Source organism: Ctenopharyngodon idella, chromosome 14 (assembly GCF_019924925.1).
Source record: "Ctenopharyngodon idella isolate HZGC_01 chromosome 14, HZGC01, whole genome shotgun sequence".
NCBI classification, from domain to species: domain Eukaryota; kingdom Metazoa; phylum Chordata; class Actinopteri; order Cypriniformes; family Xenocyprididae; genus Ctenopharyngodon; species Ctenopharyngodon idella.
In genome coordinates, this window is record NC_067233.1 from 24570697 (window position 1) to 24595387 (window position 24691).

General features: G+C 35.0%; 1 protein-coding gene across 1 annotated transcript in view; it reads right to left on the reverse strand.

Annotated features, from left to right (window-relative positions):
- csf1ra (colony stimulating factor 1 receptor, a) overlaps positions 1 to 20287 on the reverse strand; it is a 24469-nt gene extending 4182 nt beyond the window's left edge. Inside the window, exons 1-19 of the mRNA XM_051860929.1 lie at positions 20131 to 20287; positions 15364 to 15645; positions 14431 to 14718; positions 13341 to 13477; positions 12662 to 12824; positions 11508 to 11709; positions 9987 to 10102; positions 9298 to 9409; positions 8748 to 8935; positions 8571 to 8662; positions 7107 to 7233; positions 6150 to 6254; positions 5898 to 6008; positions 5311 to 5473; positions 4810 to 4892; positions 3805 to 3914; positions 3525 to 3647; positions 3314 to 3425; positions 1773 to 1872 (exon numbers count right to left, since the gene is read on the reverse strand). Of these exons, the coding sequence (XP_051716889.1) occupies positions 1773 to 1872; positions 3314 to 3425; positions 3525 to 3647; positions 3805 to 3914; positions 4810 to 4892; positions 5311 to 5473; positions 5898 to 6008; positions 6150 to 6254; positions 7107 to 7233; positions 8571 to 8662; positions 8748 to 8935; positions 9298 to 9409; positions 9987 to 10102; positions 11508 to 11709; positions 12662 to 12824; positions 13341 to 13477; positions 14431 to 14718; positions 15364 to 15645; positions 20131 to 20179 (2663 nt within the window). The 5' untranslated portion in view covers positions 20180 to 20287. The remainder of the gene's footprint in view (positions 1 to 1772; positions 1873 to 3313; positions 3426 to 3524; positions 3648 to 3804; positions 3915 to 4809; positions 4893 to 5310; positions 5474 to 5897; positions 6009 to 6149; positions 6255 to 7106; positions 7234 to 8570; positions 8663 to 8747; positions 8936 to 9297; positions 9410 to 9986; positions 10103 to 11507; positions 11710 to 12661; positions 12825 to 13340; positions 13478 to 14430; positions 14719 to 15363; positions 15646 to 20130) is intronic.
- Positions 20288 to 24691: the final 4404 nt, after the last annotated feature.

Sequence of the window (24691 nt, forward strand, 5' to 3'; positions counted from 1 at the left end):
CATTTAGGTTTAATTTTATGTGCACTTGTCATTTTTTCTCGTCATTTTCAGTTTTTGTTTAAAAATATAGTTTTCATTTATTTTTATTTCAGTTTTAGTAATTTTAGTACTTAAAATGAGAAATGTTGCCTTTGCAACTAATTTAAATAAATGTATTCTAAAATAAAATTTCAACTTTTTATCATCTCACAATTATGACTTAGTGTCACAATTTTGACTTTTTATCCCATGATTTTGACTTTACCTTATAATTATGTCTTTTTTTGTCATAGTTATGACATAAAAAGTCAAAATAATGACTTAATTATGGCATAAAAGGTCAAAATTGACATACTAAGACTTTTTTTGTCATAATTAAGATTATGCAGAAATGGGCTTCCATACACATTCCTTCTTCAAAAGTATTTAAAAGCAAAAAAAAAAAAAAAAGATAATTTTTAAATAAAATAAGTTTGAATAGGTTTTTCCATGTAATATTTATATTTTATTTTATTTTATTTTAGCATTATTTCAATTGCCAAAAAAACAATTTTTAATCGTTTGACACTGACACTGAAGTACAGTAAAGTCACACAGTTCAGAGAGAGCCGGCGTGGATAAAGATGAGAGGATGAGCATGAAATGAGTGGAAAATCAAGGCCTTGCAGTCGCATCATGTGTTTATCATGCAGAACTGAAGATCCATGCAGGACGACAAAAACAGGAGCCGAGACTGAGCGAGACGCAGGGTCTGAGTCAGAGCGACCAGTGGAAAATGTAGCAATTTTCATGTTTTATTTTTCTATTTGTGTGTCATTTTAGTTTTAGTATTTTAGTACATCAAGTTAAACTTAAGAAATGTTAAAAATAAGAAATGTTGCCTTGGAAAGTAGCTAAAATAAAATAACTTGCATTTTTTATATTTTATTTAATTTCAATTAATGTTAATTTATTTCAAGAAAAGAAAATGTTTTTTTTTTTTTTTTATGGTTTTAGTTAACGATAACCCCGACTCAACTATTGATATTTAAAACCTTTTCATCTGAAAACTCCTGCTTAAATGCTTGAAATTAATTTTGGATACAAATATACATTGTGGTTATAAACATTTATACGAAATACACTTATATACACTTATTCTAGTGAAACATCACCAAGTTCTGATCATCACACATATTTATGGAAGCGCATTTCTGCCACATAAAAACAAATCATAATTATAACTATATACTAAGTTATAATTATAACATACTAAGTTATATTTATGAGAAGAAAAGTTGAGATTAAGACATAAAAAGCCAACATTATAACATACTAAATTGAAATTATGACTTGAAAAGTTGTCATGAAATAGTCAAAATTATAAAATTAAATCAGAATTCTGACTTAAAATGGTCATAATTATCACATAAAAGGTCATAATTATAACAGAAAGACAATTTTGACTTTTTAATCTGATAGCTTCAACTTTTTAATGACTGTCATAATTATGACTCAGTATGTCATAATTTCGACTTTTTATCTCATAATTATGACTTAGTATCTCATAGTTTTGACTTTTTATGTCATAATTAAGATTTACCAAAGCATGCTTTTTTATGTGCTGGGAATGGGCTTCCATGCATATTCTCTCTTCAAAAGTGTTTAAAAGCATCCCAGAATGCACCTAATGAAGATGGTTGACATCATTCCCTCACTTCCATTTTTATTATTTCATAGTTTAGATGATTTACCATTACTGTAAATTGTAGGAAATGGTCATATTTGTGTCTGATAGTGAACATCTCACTCACATCTCTGGAGATGCAAAGTCAGGTCTGGTCATCTGATAGCCACATTTGATCATTTTATAAAACTTCGAGTCCACCAGGATGTTGGGATACGGGCTCTTACCTGCAGAAACATGCAGAGGAGTCTTAGACATTCAGCCAGACAAGAAAAACTCAAACAGACATCAAACCAGAACCCTGTGTGCGATGAGACTAGAAATCTAAAAATGATTTTAATATTTAAATGCCTTAACGTTCATCTATTATATATTATTAGAGGCCTGATGATGTTTTTTAGACTAGTTAACTATCACCACATTAACTATCAACTTGAGCCACTCACCATCAGTGTTGGGGTAACACATTAAGTAACTTGATTTACGTAATCTGATTGCTTTTTCAAGTAACTAGTAAAGTAACGCACTAGGTTGTCAATTTACAGCAAAATATCTACGTTACTTTTTCAAATAAGTAACACAAGTTACTATTTCACATTTATTGACTGACAGCTCTCCTGTCCTCATGTTGAGAGGAATAAAGGTCAGAGGTGTTGTGTGCGCTGTGTGAACATGATGGTTACTGCAGTTCTAGACTAAATGTGAACATGCATTTACTCATCTCACTTGCACGAAAACATTCAGTATTCCTCAAAATGAATAAAAACAGTGAAATGCAATCTCAGAATTAACTATATTAACTATAATAAATTAACTATATTAAATTACACAAATACTTTATGTATTTAATCTCACTTTATTAACCAATGTCTTTGCTGCTAACCTTCAATGATCTAATTTAACCATACTAATAAGCAAAAATGACTTTAGATTAGATTTAGAAACAAGAGTGTTGAACTTCCTTCTCCTGTATCCTATTCTTCTTTAATCCAGAATAGCAGCACAGCTGAAAGGTTTGTTTGAGCTGCGCCCTCTACTGTACAGGCGTAAATATGCATTTCCTTCAGCCTGAGGCTTATTCATTTCACTGCTGTTGTGAAAGGGCCTTTACATTTGCCAAAATAAAACTTTTTTTTGTTGTTATTAAAAAATAAACACGCAAGCCCAGCCCAGGTGAGAAAAAGTAACGCAAAAGTAATGTAACGCATTCCTTTTCATAAAAAGTAACACAATTAGTCAATTTTTAGGGAGTAATGCAAATATTGTAATGCATTATAACAATATATGCTATGCAATATTGTAATGAGCTGACAACAATATATGCTATGAAAGCAGTTGTAAAATGTATTTGGATGAAAGCACCTGCCAAATATATACTAATATACACCTTTTTGGTTCTCTGAAGCTGCCTTTAAGCATGAAATTAGTGGGTCAAAATGACCCAGGAACATCATAATCATAACAGAAATTTGGTACCCACATTCCACAACATATCAGAGTGTCAGAACTTTGCATGCATGTTCATGACACTAAATGAGACCAAAAAAGGTCGCAAAATATCAAGAAATAAATCATAGGTTAACCATTATTTCCGACAACTCAAAAATCTATGTGGGTCAAATTGACCCGCCAAATAATAAAAAGGTTAATTCTGTGTTTTTGTCTCACCCAGTGAAAAAATCTCCCACAGCAGAATGCCGTAAGACCAGACGTCACTCTGAACTGTATAAACGCATTCGAAAATACTCTCTGGAGCCATCCACTTCACTGGAAGTCGGGCCTACACACACACACACACACATATTTGTATTTGAATTGAATTGAACTTGATTTGTACGTCTATCACAGTGGAGTTTTTGTGTTGTGTTTGTTCCCTCACATTTCCTTTGACCACGTAGTTGGAATCATTCATGATGTCTCGTGCCAGTCCGAAATCACAGATCTTGGCCACTCGACTGTTGGTGAGCAGAACGTTTCTGGCCGCCACATCTCTGTGAATGCACTGTGAAGATTTACAGTCAATCCATCAGATTAACTGAGTAACTGAAGATGAAATTTTTTGTGTTTATCATTTATGAACATAACTTCCTCAAGATCTCAAACAGATCTCATTGTTTATGAGGCTGTTGTAGTTTTCTATTTTTATTTTAGGGACTCACATTTTTAGCCGCGAGGAAGTCGAGTCCCTGCGCCACCTGATAGGAGAATCTGAGTAAGTCGTCCATGTCGAGCGGCCACGAATCTTCTGCCTGACACTCAAAAGAAGAACCTGGAGCACAAGAGGAAGCGGCTGAATTTGAACAGTTTTTATAGTGGGAGCTTAAAGTCAAAACGAAAATGAAGTTATCAAACCATTTCCCTTATGTAACATGACACATTTCTGAGTGAAATATAAAATACAAAATATAAAAAAAACATAAAATATTTATATTAAAAAGAAAATATATAAAAAATAATATATATATATATATGTATATATATATATACATATATATATATATATATATTTTCGCACACGTGCTTCACTAGGAAACACGCAGCTAGCGCATATTTATATAATTAAATTGCAGCATTTGCAATTTGAAAATCTTACTAAGCAATATTGTTCTTCTCATTCACTTAGCTGCACTCAAGTGACTGTGTGCAACAGGGTTGCCAGGTCTGCGTAATAAAACTAGCCCAATGGCCAATCAAAAGTAGCCCAATATCAACACTCAAAATATGCCTCTCCCATTCCTAAAATACATATTTTACAGTCAATAATGCAAATTGAAAACCACTACATTGTAGTGATCACAAACACAGCTCAAAGGCTCCATACCAGTGTCCTTCCTACACAAAACTTAACATCTAGGCCTAGCACAATTTAATCATTGGTAGATTATAAAATATTTCAATACAAACATTTCAGTCAAATATAATTTATGAAATATGTAAAACCTTTAACCCGCGGGGGAAAAAATCAACCCGCAGCAACAGTTTGAAAGTAGCCCAATTCCGTGGGAAAACCACACACTTGGCAACACTGGTGCACAACCCACCTTTTCCCACTCAGGCCACACAGAAATAAGTAAATGCAAATGAACATATGAACATAAACATATGATATTCATCTATTAAAGATCTGTAGCTTTCTGTGATGTGAAAGTGTTTTGTGGACTCACCAAGAACAGAGTTTGTGGGTCTGGATGTGGCCGGTCTCATGTCCAGATAATTATCAGAGCAGGTGCTGGAAATCCCACTGTCACTGTCATGGGTCAAATAACCAACATAATAAAATAATGAACAAATAAAAATAATGAACAGAAAAGCTACTTGAACTTATAGTCTTATTTTGGTATCATTCAGATATTTTTTTTTATTTACTTTTTTTAAAAAATTTTGTATTTTCCATTTTCATTTTAGTTAGTTTTTAGTAATTTTGTTGTGTTTGTAATTTTTCTTAAATATGTCGATATAGTTTTTATTTATCATTATTTCAGTTTTAGTAATTTTAGTACATGAAGTTAAAGTAAATGGAAAAAGTCAAATGTTGCTTACTAGCTGAAATAAAATAATTGTAAGTTTTTTTGTATTTTATTTAATTTAATATTTTATATAATTTAATATTTTATATATATATATATATATATATATATATATTTGTATATGTTTATTAAACGGACCTTCTGACAAACATTCGATCAGTGTTCACATTCTTATAATCCGTCGCCAGCTCTGGAAAGTTTGGAATCGTCATGACAAAGTTCAGGAAGTTCTCGGCTTTGCTACGCAGGAAGTTCAGAAGATCACCATGACAACAGTACTCTGTGATCACCAGCACAGGACCTGCAAATGGGGCGGAAATAAATCAAAAATGAAAATCTATGACCATGGTTTTGAGCTGGTACAAACTGGTTTAGATACATTAGCTGGGCAACTAGGCCTGCTTTTGACATCTTGGTCACACTGATTAGAGCTCTAAAAACCAGTTTGAGCTGTTTTCTTCCAGTCACACTCTTAAGAAAAGGTTCCAAAGGTTCCTCAAAGAACATTTTAGTGATCAGTGCTTAAAAATATATATATATTTTTTAGTGTTACGAATATTATAATCATCTACAGAAAATTGTTCCACTATAAGGAACCTTTTGTGCAATGGAAAGGTTCCTTTGATGTTAAAGGTTCTTCATGGAACCATCGACGTCAGTAAAGAAGTTTTATTCTGAAGAGCGCAGCGGGAGCGTGTGTAATGAACGAGCGGCCGACGTCTTACCGCCGTGTGTGCAGGCGCCCAGCAGGTTGACGATGTTCTTGTGCTGTCCGAGGTGACTGAGGATCTTCAGCTCTGACATCAGAGCCTCCCGCTCGTCAGGATGAGCGCTGGCTGCTCCCAGCATGCAACACAACACAGTTCACTTACTTTGACTGGCTTTGTAAAATAGTTTTGTCAGTGAAACACGATTAAAGTTCATGTGAAAAGAAAGGGTCGGCCAAAATGGCTTTTCTTATTGTAATGTTTTCTGACCTTTCAGCATTTTCACAGCAACACGTGTGACATTGTCCTCCTTCCCCAGGCCGTACGCCGTGGCCTCCACCACCTTCCCAAAGGCACCTGCACCCAGAGTCTTACCTGCACACCAGACAGACCATCCTTAGAGTCAAATCCATAAAGAAACGCTGATTTTAAATAAACGGTAACACTTTACAATAAGGTCTCATCTGTTAACGTCAACTAACATGAACTAATAATGAAAAATATATTTTTATAGCATTTATTAATAAAAATGATCATGTTCATGTTAGTTCACAGAGCATTAACTAATGTAAACATAAAAAACTTTTGATTTTAATAATGTATTAGTAAAGGCTGAGATTAACATCATTAACTAAGATTAATAGAAGTGTTGTTCATTCTTAATTCATGTTGCCTAATGTAGTTAACTAATGTTAACAAATGAAAACTTCAGTGTTACCAAATAAATAAATAAATAAATAAAAATAAAATACATTTCTCGTTTTCATGTAGTTTACTTTGATGTACTAAAATAAGTAAAAATAAAAATGAAATAAAAATTAATAAAAACATACACTTAACAAAAAACACAAAACAAAAATGACTCGAATTTCAACTAAAATTAAAATGAACATTAAAAAAAATACAACAATAAAATCTCAAAACAAAGTCATTGTGCAACTGACAGGAAAAATAAATAAATAATAATAATAACAACATTAAAACTCAAAACAAAGTCATTAACTTGCAACCAACAGGAAACCAATTTGCTGTCATGTGGCAAAAAAAAAGAAAAAGGAAATGGCATCAGAGAGAAAACCTCTGCAGACGCTCTTAACTGTGTCAGATTATTTAACTTTTATGACCTAGCAAAGTGCATGTTAATAGCATCAAATGAAACTTATGATATTCATAATTCAAAAATCGGTCATACGTGAGCGTTGTGGACATCAGTGAGCCAGTACAGACCTAGCTTTAATTTGTCTCTAGGAAACTCCCATTTCTCATTGTATGGAAGCTGTGTCGGGTCTATGAAGGTGTAGTTGTTTCCGTTTGTGGCTTCAATGATTTTCCAGCGGATCTCAAATCTGGGTTTCTACCAACAGACAAAAGACACACAAACTCAGTTCAGTCTGCTGTTTAAAGGGCTTTACACACATATACTGACGGGCAATTCAAAGTGCATGAATGAAACACATTTTCAAAAGAACATGATGAATCACTGATGAGACCAGGGATATGAATGAAGAGAGTCAATAGGAACAGCTTCATTCTGTTTATTTTAAGCATCTACTTGAAACAAAGGACACCTCACTCATAAATATTAAATATTAAAGACACAGAAGCTCTGTACACTGTAACAAATGTTGTGAATAAAACAATAAAATAAAAAAAATACTATGTCAGTCTTTCTACTTCAGAGTTTCACATATAATTCAATGTTACTTGCTGTTTCTTTGTAATTAATTGTGATTTTTTTTTTTCAGTGTACGTGAGATTTGAGAGCTGTGATGGAGAGGTCAAATTCAGTGAAAACTATCTCAATTTCAAACTGTTCCTCACAAATCTATCATATATCTTCAGAATACTTGGAGAAAAACTATTTTTTGCAAAATTAAATTTTTTTGTGAAATATTTTTGCAAAAGAAAGTGCGAAAAAAAGAGCGAAAGAAAGAGCAAAAGAAAGAGAAAGAAAGAAAGAAAGAGTGAAAAAAGAAAGAAAGAAAGAAAGAAAGAATTTTTTTCGAAAGAAAGTACGAAAGAAATATCTAACAACGAAAACAAACGGCAGAACTAGTTTTTATCCATAATTTTTTTCTGCTAAATATTTTTGCGAAGTGCGAAAAAAAGAGTGAAAGAAAGAGCAAAAGAAAGAGAGAAAGAAAAAGAGAAAGAAAAGAAGAGCAAAAAAGAGCAAAGAAAGAGCAAAAAAAGAACAAGCAAAAGAGTGAAAGAAAGAAAAAAGCGAAAAAAGAACAAAAAAGCAAAAAAAAAATAAGAGCAAAAGAAAGAAAGAGAGAGTGAAAAAAGTACAAAAAGAGCAAAGAAAGAAAGAGCTAAAGAAAGATCGTGAAAGAGAGGAAAAAGATAAATTGAAAGAAAGGGAGAAAGAAAGAATTAAAAGAGTAAAAAAGAGCGAAAAAAGAAAGAGCAAAAGAAAGAGTGAAGAGCAAAAAAAGAAAGAAAGAAAAAAAGAATATTTTTGCGAAAGAAAGTGTGAAAGAAATATCTAACAATGAAAACAAACGGCAGAACTAGTTTTTATCCATAAAGAATCGAGTGGGAATGAGGAACTGTGTTTTTTTTCCCTTCAAAATAACATTCACAAAAAGATGATTCAAGAGATCAAACTGAATTTTGGCTTGATTCTCTCTGAACGATGTCTGGCTAATGGAGTAGATATTAGTTTAGATGCAACCGTGCCAAACGCACCTGTTTGTACTTGTAGAACATGATGGCGAGCAGCAGCGCCAGAACCAGCATCGCCACTCCACAGCCATACATGGTGCTGGTGAAGAGTTGATCTGAGGCGACAAGACAAACACATCTCATCAATAAACCAGAACAACGTGCTTCGTTTTTACTGGAACCTTCTAAAATCCTGTTTACCAGAGACGTCCATGGAGAAGGTGTCACTGCCTTGGCCGACCAGATTGAAGGCCACGCAAACCACGGTCATTCTGCGGTTCGGTCCCACGGTCAGGACGCTTTCCACACCCACCGATCCGTACGGCTCCTTCAGGAACTCCACCGTCTGCGTCTGGATGGGCTGAAGGTCTGTGGTGTTTTCTGGGCAGCTGTAGTGTATATAGAGCTATATAAATCAATGTGACTTGACTTGTTGCACAGCATCTGTCTTTGTATAGAGATTAGTATATTAAAATCTTTTGTTAGGTTAAACGTGTCTAACCTTTTCAATAATAAGGAGTCTGAATGTTACAATATTTAAAATAGGGTATAAAAAAGTAAATTCCAAGTTGCAACCCATTTCACTTCTGTAAATGAATGCATTTCTGAGTTTCTTCATTGAAGATAACTAATGAGTCATCCACAATTAAATCATTAGAAAGGTTGATTTTGATTTCATGTCAACTTTCAGCTCATAACAGGCTGTCAGTATCAGTAGTTTCAGATGTGTAATAAAGTGTCAAACACGTACGTGGTTGTGATTCCTGTGCACTGGTACCAGAGGATGCTGGGAGCTGGATATCCGTAAGACCTACATGTCAGAGTTGTGACATTCTCCCATCTCACCGTCGCAACAGGTTTCTCTGTGAAAAACAAAATGAGCTTGAATATTTCAGATGGGAATTTTGCTGCTTATTTGACTTGATTTCTTCACTCAATAAAGTTCAGCTCTATCAGCAGCATTCGTGGTCGTAATGATTATTTTGAAAATGATTCAGAAAATGATTTTGTCCTCAGGTTTTTCTGTGTTGCGGTTGCAGTAATGCACTTTCAATGGAAGTAAATGGCCCAAATATACACTGCACTGAAAATTAATATAAATATAAAATACACTACATGTCAGCTGCATTTTTGACATTTTTTTTTTTATTTTTTTATCAAAAATACAGTAAAAATGGTAACATTGTGAAATATTATTACAATTTAAAATAACTGTTTTCTATGTGAATATATTTTAAAAAGTAATTTATTCCGGTGATCATTCTGCTTTTTGGGGGAAAAGTATTATCTATCTATCTATCTATCTACACATACACACACACATACACACTCACTCAGACACACATACACACACTTACAAATATATGTTATAAATCATCTACATATATGTTTTTTTTATTTGGAATGATGTGCAGATGTAAACAGACTAACTGTACTTACTGTACATTTTAATATCAAATGTAATGGAGGCATTTTTCATGCTGCTCTTCACATGGAGTGTGTAGCGGCCTATCTCCTGGAAGTTCAGTCTCCTGAGGAACAGCAGTGCCTCGTACCTACAGATTCACAAACCCTGAGCTCAATATATCCCATCTAAACACAAACATCACAGTCGGCCTATGAGTATGTGAATCTGGCACATGTAAAAATTCATCTTGCATGCCATGGTTGATAATTGGATTTGACTATATCTTGTCATTTATTTAAAGGGGACCTATTATGCCCCTTTTTAAGAGATGTAAAATAAGTCCTCAGAGTGTGTATGTGAAGTTTTAGCTCAAAATACCCCAAAGAGAAATTTTTATAACATGTTAAACTTGCCACTTTTTGGGGCTGAGCAAAAACACGCCGTTTTAGTGTGGGTCCCTTTAAATGCAAATGAGCTGCTGCTCATGACCTAAGAGGGCGGAGCTTCAAGAGCTGATGCTCCGAGCTCCGGTGACAGAACAATCTCACACACTTATTATGTCAGAAACTCTCTGTAGCTGTGTTTATTTCGAATCGAGTCTGAAAATGATGCCTACAGAGCCAGAGAATTTATGCTGCATGGAGACAGAACAGGTATAGTTAAGTTTAACTGCATTTATATCTTATGTTGTCATCTTGCTTTTATCCACTATTAGTACGAGCCTGTTGTAGCGAACCCGTCCCAATTATGGCCAAATCTTTACTGATGAGTTTATGAAGTTTATTGTACATCACACAAAAAAGATGACACATACGTTATCACTCCAGAAAATCCCCATAAGAGCTGAATAAAACACAGTACAAGAAGTGCGCATTAAAGTCTTTTATCTATAAACTCTCCCTTGTATTATCATTAACATACACAGCAAATTACACAAAAACACTCATTACAACTAACAGTAAACAAATACATACTGACCTTTTCAGGGGTGCTTAATAAACTGGTCAACTTTATATCCGTAAAACAACTCCGATGGACTGTAATAAAGTGCGCATGCTCTCTTTCTGCGGTGACCAGTATCGCTCCGGAGAGGATCACGTACAGTTTGTACTGATCCATCCTTGAGTAATAACTTCAACCACAGTGTCCTCAGTGACTCTATGGAGCATCGTTTGTTCGATGGTACATCCAACAACAGAACATTTGTAATGTTTTTTGGCACAGACATTATATATCTCTACACAGAAATGGTGGACTCTGTGCTTCTCACTCAGGGGTGTGTCTATGCTAACAGGACAGATCATCACCAGTCATGGGCCGGGTTTCTCTACTCTTACGTAGGAGTAGGGGGAAATATCAAACAGCGTGTTCTGAGAGATTGAAAATGATAAATGGGGATTATAAAAAAGTATTGGGTGGATTTTTACCATTATAGGCTGGTTGTTTACACACACTGTGGACACACATCTGTGTTCAAACACCTTAAAAAGTGAATTTTGCATAATAGGTCCCCTTTAAGATCATTCATTTACATCCATTTGCTTTCTACTGACCTGTCGTTGTAGTTGTAAAACGTGTTCTCTGGGAGTGAGGCATTGTGGGATGTTGGAGTCACCCACTGGTGTGAGGTCAGAGGAGGATATGCTTCGATCAAAACACCAAGATCCACATCGTCCCCTTCCCTCACCTCGATGGACAGACCGCGGTGGGTGAGTTTAGATGAGAGCTTCGGGGAGAGACGAATGTACGGCTCGCCTGTCACAGAAAAATGGTTTAATAATTTTAAAGACATCAAACAACAACAATTCATAGTTTTGACGTGACGTCACTCCCTCATAGGAAAGCCCACCTGGAGGGCAAAACAAGGCTTTCCTCCAGTGCCAGTTATTTTCACTAGGTTTTTACTAAGTACAATCACTAAAACAGTGATATTAAAAGATCAAATTCAGTATACACCTTATTGATGATGCATACTATGTACAGGCAAGCAGATGAACCCAGAATATAAACGCAGCACAGTTTCTCATTAAGTGTTTTTTCATAGAAAACCACTATAGACAAACCACTTAACCATTTAGCTCATCTGCTCGCCTGTATAGAATGCATCCTCAGTAAGCTGTATATTGAATTTGACTTTTAATATCACAGTTTTAGTACATTGAGGTATTTTAAGTCAGGGCTGCACAATTAATCGAATTTCTAAACACGAATACGATTATGGACGCCACGATTTCGTAATCGTTTTTTAAATTATTATTTAAAGAAGAAAGCAAACCAATATATAGTTGACATTTGAGGTTTAACAATAAATTGTTTTCAGATTGTTTTATTTTTATACAAAAATATGGCAATACATCATTCAATGTAAATTGTGATAATCGTAATTAATAATCGCAATTACAATTTCAAGGGAATAATCGACAATTATGATTTTTGTCATAATCGTGCAGCCCTACTTTAAGTGTTTTTCACATTAAGCGTTTTAGAATGTCCAGCTGTTTTTAGTGACTGAAATACCGCAGCAGGTGCTGGATATGGATCACAAGTGCGCAAAACTTGGACTGTGTTCACATATCTTTGTTTTTTTCATTTGAGAGGTGATCTAAATATTCGAAATAAAAACTGACAGGCCTGTGCTGCAGAAATATGGATGTTGTGCCCACTGAAAACTATGAGTAAACAAGCATGATTCATCTCCGGTTCTCACCCACGACCAGCAGTTGTGTGGTGGAGCTGTTCGCTCCGGCCTCGTTCTGACCCGTACAGGTGATGTTCCCCGAATCAGACAGCTGAACAGCCGGTATGATCAGAACGCTCTCGATGGCCAAACGATCCCCCTGCATCTTTGATTTCTCTTCTGCTTGAGGCAGCTGGGAATGAGAATAACAACATTACTGGACACTTTACATGCTTAAAGAATTATTTTCTGCTCACAAAGGTTTTATTTATTTGATCAAAAATACAGTATTACCATTTAAAATATCTGTTTTCTATTGTAATATATTTTAAAATGTAATTTAGTCCTGTTATTTTCAGCATCATTATTTCAGTCTTCAGTGTCACATGATCCTTAAGAAATCATTCTAATTTGCTGATTTGCTGCTCAAGAAACATTTCTGATTATTATCAATGTTAAAGACAGTTGTGCTGCTTAATTTTTTAGTGGAAACCAAGATTAACCAAGATTTGTTAGGATTCTTTGATGAATAGAACGTTCAAAAGAACAGCATTTATTTGATATGGAAATCTTTTGTAATATTATAAATGTTAAAATGGAATAAGATGCTATTGGCATTTTAGTCTATTGAAAGAGGCCTGATATATATCATTAGAAATATTTAATCTAGAATCAGATGTGATCAGAGTCCAGAGGTTAAAGTTCGTACCTTTCTAGTGGAGTGTGTCCATGTGACGTTATAGTCAAAGTTTGGGTTATTTGTGGTGCAAATGATCTGTAATCTCTCTCCCACCAGTTTCACATGCTCGTTTCTCCTCAGGAACACATATGGTGGAAAGCGTAACCCTGATTTAAAAAAAATCATGTGTAATCATCAATGTAAATCAATAAGATATTTTTAACATTATAGCAGACTACTTACATAAAATTATAAATATCAATCGTCACTCTATATCTCTAATATGTCTTATTAAGATGATATTTAAATGGTTGGTTTTATGATCGAGCTCTGTAGTTTTTAAACATATAATAAAATGCAATACAATGATGATTGAGAGATATAAAATACAAATAAACCTTCCTCAGCCAAACCCCTTTAACCTAAAATATATACTTGTATATTTGTATTATTATATATTTGATTATTTAATTTGTATTATACTGATATTAAGTTAATATTTCAATAATTTACCAACACATCCACATGTTCACAGTTCTCTGATGTCAGTTAATGACATGCAGGTAAGCAAATAAATTACTAAAGAGTTTATTTTTCAAATTATACAGTTTAAATGTATTTATTTATTTTAATTTTACTTTTTTATGATGTAATTAATTAATAAATAGCTTTTTATCAACTCCAAGTTGAGAAAACCCTGTTTTACATTATTCATTCAGAATTAAGAATGAATTGAAACATTTTGTAATTTTATGATTTCACAAACTTTGCATCTTTGGAAGAGTTTGTGAAATCACAAAATTCCAAAATGTATCAATTTATTCTTATTCTTATAATCTGGAGCTTTTGTCATTTGATTTATATGTGATTTGATTTTTAAAGCAATATATCACCAGTGGGGGGAAAAAATATACTTAATTCAAAAGGAAAAGAAGATTATTTTTCTTACTGGCAGATATTTAGTTTTAAGCATAATCTCACTAAATTTTGATAATTTTTTCTGTAAACAAGATTTAATATCTTGTCATTTTGCTTCTCAAATAAATGTAACTTGATATAAAAATGTTTAGATTTTTTTTTTTTTTTGCAGTGTAAGCACAGCGGCTTAAATAAAACTCACTTTGTACGATGTTTACTTTGAATATCTTTGACATTTTCTCAACCCCTCCAATTCTAGCACTGCAAACGTAGTCGGCGGTGAATCCAGGCTGAACGTTGCGAATCAGGACGCCTTTTCTGGGGTCAAAGGTTGCATTCATGCCGTAAGGCATCGCTGAGCCATTGTCCATGCGTAACGTGAAGTCCGTGGCATCGGGATCGGTCAGAAGACACGGGATCAACAGATCTTCACCTTCTTTCGCCACAGGTGGCCGAGTCTTACTCAGTGAAAAAAAGAGCTCTTGGGAACCTGTAACCAACACAGATGTGGTTTCACATGTTATTAAACATTCGACCTCACCGGTCACCAGACCAGATCTTTAACCACTATACCACAACAACCCTCATGACATGTTTCTGCACTGCAAAAAATGTTTGTTTTTCAGTATATATTTGTCTTGTTTTCCATTACAAATATCTAAATGTCTGCCAATAGTACCAGAAAGTTTATTTTTTTGACTCCATTGCCAGATATTTTTTCTGTTTATGTTCGCTGATCAATGTTTATATGTGAATAAAAGCCTAAATTCAGTCTGTTCATCATATAAAGCGATCGAGTCTCTTCAGAAAATTTGGACTAAAGCGCTCAATTCATATGGATTAGTTTTACAATCATCAAGGTTTCAGTTGCGTAGCTGTCAATGGAGGGACAGAAATCTCTCAGATTTCATCAAAAAGATCTTCATTTGTGTTCAGATGATGAACGAAAGACTTGCGGGTTTTTCGAACGACATGAGAGTGAGTAATTAATGACAGAATTTTCATTTTGGGGTGAACTAACCCTTTAATATCTTAAGTCATTTTGATTGTCAATGGAATCTTGATATATATTTAAAATACATTTAAAATAAATATATATATTGAGAAGGAGAGATGAAATAGACAGTTCACTCACCCCTGACAAACACATGAACAGAAGACGACACGTTTGAATAACTTGCATTCATATAGATGCACTTGTATGTTCCTGTAAAATCCACCTTGGCTCTTTCCACATGGAAACTCCGGATGTTTCCAACCTCTTTGGAGATGTAACGTTTGTTTTTGGCCAGTTGGGGAATCCATGTCACCGGTCCTTCGCCCTCACAGATCAAATGTAGGACAGAACCAGAGCTGAGAATCACATCGGTACCGGCCAGAGCGCCAGAGTTCAGTCTGATCTGCGGTTCAGACCAACCTGCCAATCAAAACACAGAAGGGAAATAACAGTCAGATTTTTTTTTTTTTTTGTAAATGGAATAGTTTAATAAACCATAGACAATATAGTGTATATATAATTTGATACATCAGATCATGCTTTATATATGGTTTTAAATGGCTCATATAATATGATATAGTGAGAATATGGAGCTCAAACTCAAGGAGGAAATTTTTTATTCAGAGGCCCAAACTGAGCAAAAATATGCAATTTGGTGCAGATGCTGATATTTATATGGCCAAAAATGAATATGAAATTCTAAACACTTGTAATGTAAATCAATGAGATCTTTATAACAGTATAGCAGACTACTTACATAAAATGCATATAAATATCAGTCTTCACTCTATTTCTCTCAATAATATGGTTAAGATGATATTTAAATGCTTAGTTTTATGATCAAAGCGCTGTAGTTGTAAAACATATAATGCAATACAATGATGATTGAGAGACCAACAAATAAACCTTCCTCAAAAGTCTGATAATCATATTTGATACTCACATTTTAACATGATTTTCTAAAAAATGTATGTATGGATAATTAAGTAAACCAAAGTTGCTTCAGTCCAGTAAATGTTCATCTTGAAATATTACTAACAATATTCATATTGCTAACAATATTACTAACATTATTCTTAAGTTTACTTTATAAAAATCAGTAGACTCCAAAAATCCAAAAAAAAATTCCAAAAAAAAAAAAAAAAGAGTAAGATTTATAAATTTAGATCTACAGAAATAAAGAACTGAGACCTTCTCATCATATTGCAACAGTGGATGTTTTATGACTCACGATAATGACCTTTCGTGTCCTCTCACGTATGCAGATGTCCTTAAAACTTCAGCGATTTCAGATTACTGTAACTCCTCCATCTGACAAACCACATCAAATGCTACAATTGCAGACTCTCAGTTCAGATTCCCACAGCAGTCAGATATTGAACTGAATTAAATTAACACTGAACTGAATTGAATTAAATGACACTATTGAACAAGTATGAACTCAAATTTGATGAAAAGTCCATCAGTTATTCAGTTATTTTTCTGTTTATTTCTGTGAAACTGCTTTGAAACAATCTATTTTATATAAAGCACTACAGAAATAAAGGTGACTTGACTTGAATTCAGCACACGGCCTGTTTGAAACACTAGTGCATACTGCATACTGTTTTTATATAGTATGTGAAACTGTAAAGAGTTGTATTTTTCAGAGCTCACAGATTCACCTGCAATCACAAACCTATAAGTGTAATCAACTGTTTGCGGTTAGCTAGTTTCCCTGGCTTTCACACAAAATCTGACCCCCTATATGCTATATCCCTTAATCCTACCCAATACCTAAACTTAGAGAAGACCAATTATGCCACTCTTTACAAGATGTAATTTAAGTCTCTGGTGTCCCCAGAATATGTCTGTGAAGTTTCAGCTCAAAATACTCCAGTTTATTTACTATACCATGTTGTAAATGCTCATTTTTGAGTGGAAGGAAAAACATGCTGTTTTTGTGCATGTATCTTTAAGTGCAAATGAGCTGCTGCTGCTCCCCACCCCACTTTCTAGATGAGGGCGGAGCTTGTACAGCTCGTGCCTCAGATACTCTGCCAAAAAACTAACAAAACATCTGTTTTGTTTTGATTATCACCTCTATCACGGTCACGCTCACGTGCCATTGCAGTTCTTCGTCACCATGAAAGTTTATTATGTGCATGTGTTTTAAAGCCATATCAGTCTAAACTTCTGATAAATGGTTTTCTGAGCACACACATCCAAAGCACATGCACTGAAAGCTGAATGTCAGACAGCGCGTCCCATGAGTATTAAACTAAGTTCTCTTTCACTTCTCTTTCACAAAACAAAACAAAGTTTACATAAACACAGTCGGTTATGTCTGTGAACGGTATAATCAATATCGTAAATCCTGCAAAGTGTTATATTTTAATTTTTAAAAAAGTGTATGTACATTTCTAACACTATACTTAGTATTATATTACCTCAACTTTGCATTACATTACAAAAAATAGTTAACGCTGCTGTGAGGGTGTTTCTAGTCTCGCGTAGCCAGACCTTCAGACTTCCCTACAATAACAGACCGGCGTGCATCTATAAAAAAATTTATTCAAGAACGTTGTGCAAGTTTACTGCAACAATGGAGCCGCGAACTTCACATACTCCAACGTTTAGTTGATCGTAGTAAGCGCTTGTAAACACGACCGCGTTCTTCATCCACGAGGGGGTTTAGCGCCACGGCATTTGTTTCCAGGCGGACCGTTAAAGAACGCGACACACGCATCTCCCGGACATCCTGTATAATTCAACCAACCAGATGACGACTTCGAAACTCCTGAAGTGTTTCCAGATAAGTGTGCCATATGCATCAGACGTGGGCGTGACGTCTGAGCCTGAGACTAGGGTGTTTCTAATACAGCGGCTGTGGTAGTGATGGTAAAATTGACATCTTTCTCTCGTCTGACTGCCGTTATCCGTTATGAAGTATCTCATTCACCACTATAAAAGTTTACTCAGCTATGACGACTTCTGCTTCAAAGAAATCTTGAAATGTGAAAAAGGTCTATTATAGGGTGGTTGTGTACACACACTGCCGACACACATTTATGTTCAAACACCATGTGAATTTTGCAAAATAAGTCCCCTTTAACATCTACCTTACTATTATTAAGCAGTAATTGGGTGTTTATTGAGGCAAAAGTTGTAGTTAATAGTTAGTTAATAAAGAGAAATGGACCCTAATCTAAAGTGTGACCAAATTCTCTTTCAAAATTGTCAGATTACGACACACTTCTTTGAAATTGAAACAGTGTCATTTTACAGCAAATCTCTCTTGAAACGCTGCTGGTCACACTGTTAAATCAAGGTTTATGTGTTGATATGAGGGTTGAAGTAATGAGAAGAGAAATGAAAGCAGTGTTTGTGTATGTGTGTGTGTTTAGTGAGAGAACACGATTAAGAGTCAGTGATCTGCATTGCGCAATCAGTCTCAAACATCTAGATCCTCCTCTCACTTCTGCTTTCCGCACTGACGCATAAACTGGAATGTTTAAGATCTGCATGTCTAACAATAAAACTGCCTCTTGCCATCATTTAATGGCACAAGCTCAATGTTTGAGTGTTTTATTCAAACTCATTTCAATGATACACATAGAACTGAACATCAGTTAAGTAATTTACTAGCATCTTCTTGAAAACCAGTTGTTTTGGAATTCAATGCAAAAAAAAGAGATGTTCCTCCTCAGTGTTTTTGTCTTGTTTTCTAGCGCAAATATATAAAAAAAATTTGAAACAACTTGAGGGTGAGTGAATGAAGACAGAATTGTCATTTTTAGGTGAACTATCCCTTTAAAAATAAAGGTTTCAAAAGGGTGTTTTTGCAGTGATGCCATTGAAGAACCATTTTTGGTTCCCCAAAGAACCTTTTGGTGAAATGATCTAAAAAGATATTTCAATTATCTAAGGAACCTTTTTCCACTATAACGAACCTTTTGTGGAATGGAAAGGTTCCTTGGATGTTGAAGGTTATTCATAAAACTATCAATGCCAAAAAAGAACCTTCATTTTCAAGAGTTTTTGCTTAAAACAAGAACAAATATCTGCCAGCAGGGTAAGAAAAATAAATGGTAATTCAAAGGGAAATCTGATTCTGATTCCACTGGCACATATTTGTTCTTAATTAATCATAAACCTCATTTCATTTTGATCAATATATATATATAGTCATTTTCAAGCAAATGTTTCTTAGTTTGTGAATGTTTTTGTATATTTGTACTGGGAAAAATGACAAAAATACTGAGTAAATGCAGTGAACTCTTCAGTCAAATTCTCAAAAGAACTACAGTAAACCAAAATCCATCAGCGCTGGTCACATGATACGTAAATCCAGAGAAAACATGTCAAATCCACCTCAGCCCCGATTTCATCCACAATCGAATGTGTGTGAGAAACATTGAGAAATAAGAACCAGATCAAGAACCGGTTCACATCAATTAAAAAATTCTTCATATGGCATCAAACATTTTGGAAAACGAGCTGCCTTTTCATAGTCCTGAGATCTCGGTTACATCCCATTTCATCAAATGTGTCTCACATGTTTCTACTGCAATTGCTTATAAGAAACAAACACAAGTCAACAGTAAGAGTGTAAGAGATATAAAATGAATGCAGAAAGGATATCAGATCAATTGATGAGAAATGTTAGAGTTCATATTATGACTTCTGACTTTTGAATGCAGACTTTGATAACAGTCTGAGACATTTTTCAGATTTCTTCAGAAACAAATGTGAGATTACTGTGACATTTGACAGGAGAAACTGTAATTAACATTTAACAGGAGTTATTAACAGGGGAAACAGCATTTACCTTCTAAGAGAAATATTTGAGATATTAAATAGATCTCATCTGTCATTTTTTTCTTCTCTGCCAGATTACAGTATTGTAAATGTTGAGACTCTTACCCTGGGCTGGGCCATACAAGATCCCGCAGAAGAACAGGACCGCAAACATCTCAGAGCGGCTCCTGTTCAATAGTTTATCAGTCTTCAGTGTCTCAGAGGAAATAAGGACTGATCCTTTGGTCCTTCAACACAGACTTCTCATTTCTGACTGACAGGATATGACAACAGCGGGAAATCAGCTGACTGAGCAATAATCCTAGAAACTGATTAAAAATAAACAATTCGTAGATAAAGTCTATTAGCGTGTTCAAAAACGATGTAGATCATTCATCAAAATCTAAATAAACCAATTATGCAAATCAAAATCACACACTGCAAAAAATGATTTGTTTTTCAGTAAAAATATCTAAACTTTCCTAAATCAAGATATATTTACTTTAGATGCAAGTCTTGCTTTCTTAAAAAAAATTATAAAATTAAGTACGTTTTTGCTTAAAACATGAATAAAAATATACAAATGGGGTCAGAAAATTAACTGTTTACCTGAGTGTCAGTGAAGCTCCAAAGATCCAGATGAGAAGATCTTCATCAAACCTTCTGTTGCGTGTCTCGATAATCTCCAATCTGAAGCTCAAGCTGAGGCAGAGCAGGCCTCAATGCTGCATGGGTTTTCCATCTACACCGCGGTACTCAACTGAAACGAATGTGAATCCTGAGCTCTGAGTACTGCGGGAGTTTTGGGAGTCTGTCCGTGACCTCTTGAACAAAACCGTTCAGTGTTCGGACAGCCTCATGATCAGTGCGGTGAACATCAGAGTTTACATGTGAAAAACAGGCCATCAACAGCTTCTTTTAATATCGCAAGAAGAAAGACTGCTGTATTTGCTGCCCGACTGAGTAGATAATTGATTTTGTTCACTTTATGGCTTTTTTTCTGTTGCTTTTGTTTGGACTACGATGGAGGGTTTGAAGAAGGAAATGCATGATTTTTTAGTGCAAGGTTTTCAGTATTATGTACTGAAATCAGATCATGTAGATCCTGATGGGAAAGGATTTACCCTCTGATATTTGCCTAGAACATTACAGTATTAGTTTGACTGACAAGTTTTTCATTTTTGGAAATGTTCAGCAGTGTTATTTTAGCATAGCCTACTATATTATATAATTTATTATTAATATACACTATATATAACGGCCACTTTATTAGGTCACCTGTTCAACTGCTCATTAACACAGATATCTAAACCAATCACATGGCACCAACTCAATGCATTTAGGCATGTAGACATGGTCAATCTGATGAAGTTCAAGCTGAGCATCAGAATGGGGAAGAAAAGTGATTTAAAGGGTTAGTTCACCCAAAATGAAAATTCTGTCATTAATTACTCACCCTCACATTGTTCCACACCCGTAAGACCTTCGTTCATCTTCGGAACACAAATGAAAACATTTTTGATGAAATCCACAAGCTTTCAGTCCCTCCATTGGAAGCAACGTAATTCACAAATTCAAGGTCCAGAACAATAGGAAAGACATCATTAAAGTAATCTATGTGCTCAGTGGTTTAACCTCAACTTTATGAAGCGATGCAAGTGCTATGTTTGCGCAAAAAAAAAACATAATTTACCACTATATTTACAAAATAATATCCAAAGCGCATTCACAGAACAACTTCCGGTCTTGAGTCAATAAAACACGTATGGGGCATAGTGCCCTACTGGATTGCAGGTCAATATTTTCGTAAATAAAGTGGTAAATTATGTTTTTTTGTGCAAACAATGCATTTGCATCACTTCATAAAGTTGAGGTTAAACCACTGGAGTCACATGGATTACTTTAATGATGTATTTCCTATCGTTCTGGACCTTGAATGTGTAAATTGCGTTGCTCCCAATGGAGGGACTGAAAGCTCTCGGATTTCATCAAAAAGATCTTCATTTGTTTTCCGAAGATGAATGAAGGTCTTACGGGTTTGGAATGACATGAGGGTGATTAATAATTGACAGAATTTTCATTTTTGGGTGAACTAAATCTTTAAATGATTAGTCCACTTTCAAATAAAAATTTCCTGATAATTTACTCACCCCCATGTCATCCAAGATGTCCATGTCCTTCTTTCTTCAGTCGAAAAAGAAATTTACGGAACGAACGCGGCGCAAGTTCTGTTTTTTCCATAAGTTCAATAGGGAAGGTGTAGGACATACAACGTAAGCTTTTTGAAGAATACGGAAGGCAGTCTGGCAGAAGCACTTGTGTTTATAAAGCATATACATTTTTACTTTTTTTTTTTTAAAAATGACCGATCGTTTCGCTAGATAAGGCCCTTATTCCTCGTCTGGTATTGTTTAAAGCCCTTTGAAGCTGCACTGAAACTGCAATTTTGACCTTCAACTGTTTGGGGCCAATTGAAGTCCATTATAAGGAGAATAATCCTGGAATGTTTTCATCAAAAACCTTAGTTTCTTTTCGACTGAAGAAAGAAAGACATAGACATCTTGGATGACATGGGGGTGAGTAAATTATCAGGAAATTTTTATTTGAAAGTGAACTAATCTTTTAAGTGACTTTGAATGTGGCATGGTTGTTGGTGCCAGACGGGCTGGTCTGAGTATTTCAGAAACTGCTGATCTACTGGGATTTTCACACACAACCATCTCTAGGGTACAGAGAATGGTCCAAAAAAGTCTGAGTATATACAGTGAGTGGCAGTTCTGAGGGTGAAAATGCCTTGTTGATGCCAGAGGTCAGAGGAGAATGACCAGACTGGTTCAAGTTGATATAAACCAGAACAGGGAAGACTTCCTATAACACCCTTGTTACATTGTAAGAAGAATGGCATCTACGCTAATATTAATGTCTGTTTTCAATTCAATATTTAAATATAAAATAATGTCTTATTTTAATTTTTTGATTAAAATGTACTTTAAATATGAAACACTGCCAGTAGTTGGCAGCAAGTGACCGTCATTATTGAATGGATCATTGAATCATAAACTGATTCATTCAAAAAGTGGAATTTTCATTGGCGAAATAAATAAAAAACAAACAATATTGTCAATAATATTAATCTCTGTTTATCTCAAGGTTACCGTAGTCAGCCAAATCCGGTCCGCATCCAGATCAGATGGTGGACCTGTAGCTAGACACGACAACAACAACACAGCCCTGAATGTAAGCAGAGATCCTGTCAACTAGACAATCCTCAGTGAAGGCAATTTTTAGCAAAGACCACAAGAACCAGTCCTCTGCACGGACCTAAGACCAGATTCCTTACTGGAGTGATGAATCCGATCTTAAAGCAAAAGGAACTAGATCCAGAATCCTGATCTGAATTCTGCTTTGTGATGCAGCCTGAATCATAATCAAACCATGTTCATTCATTGGCCAGAGGAGAACTGGCCCCCCGACTGAGCCTGGTTTCTCCCAAGGTTTTTTTCTCCATTCTGTCACCTGATGGAGTTTGGGTTCCTTGCCACTGTCACCTCTAGCTTGCTTATTTTGGGGAAACTTAATATTCAACAATGTTGATTTGACTGCACTGACACAATTGGATGGGAACTAAACTGAGCTGGATGATGACATCACTGTTTTCCACAGAACTGCTTTACAGTTGAAATGAACTAATTTAATAGGTGATCTTTACAACGGAACTGAATCAACACTGAACTGACTTCAGCTGAACTGACACTATTTTCTTTAGAGCTACTGTATAGCCAAAATAAATCACTGAATCATTTTCCTGTTATCACTGTGAAGCTGCTTTGAAACATCTGTACTGTTTAAAGCGCTGTAGAAATAAAGGTGACTTCACTTGACTAGAAAGGCAACAGTACATCAAATAAGCACTCGTTACATCTGAGAAGAGCATCCCTGAATGCACGACATGTTGAATCCTGAAGCAGATGGGCTACAGCAGCAGAAGACACACCGGTGCCACTACAGGCTATAATTCACACAGACTCACCAAAACCTTACAATAGAAGATTGGAAAAATGTTGCCTGGTCTGATGAGTCATGATTTCTGCTGTGACATTCAGATGGTAGGGTCAGAATTTGGCATAAACAACATGAAAACATGGATCCATCCTGCCTTGTATCAACAGTTCAGGCTGCTGGTGGTGTAATGGTGTGGAGGATGTTTTCTTGGCTCATTTGTGCCCCTTAGTACCAACTGAGAATCATTTAAATGCCAGAGCCTACTTGAGTGTTGTTGCTTATCATGCCCATCCCTTTATGACCACAGTTTTTCTAGGTAGTAATTTTAGTTCTTCAACGTAAACCTATTTCAGTTAGCTGCAAAGGCAACATTTCAATTTCAGATTTATTTCAGTTAACAAAAATGCTTTTAATAGTTTCAGTTTCATTAATAGTAATAACCCTGATGCAGAGTTATGAGTTACGATAAACCGATACTTTTTATCAAAACAGTTTCTCAGAGACAGCAATATCGCTAAATTAAGAGCGATAATAAATGGAGACTTTTGCTGAAGTATGTTGTTTCTGGGCCAAAGTTGATACTGCAAAGTGTAACTAATATCTCCATTAGCTCTCTTGAGCCGTGAAAGAGCAATCTCTTATATTGTTGTTCCAGGGCTGCTGCAAATTTTTTAAAGTCACATTT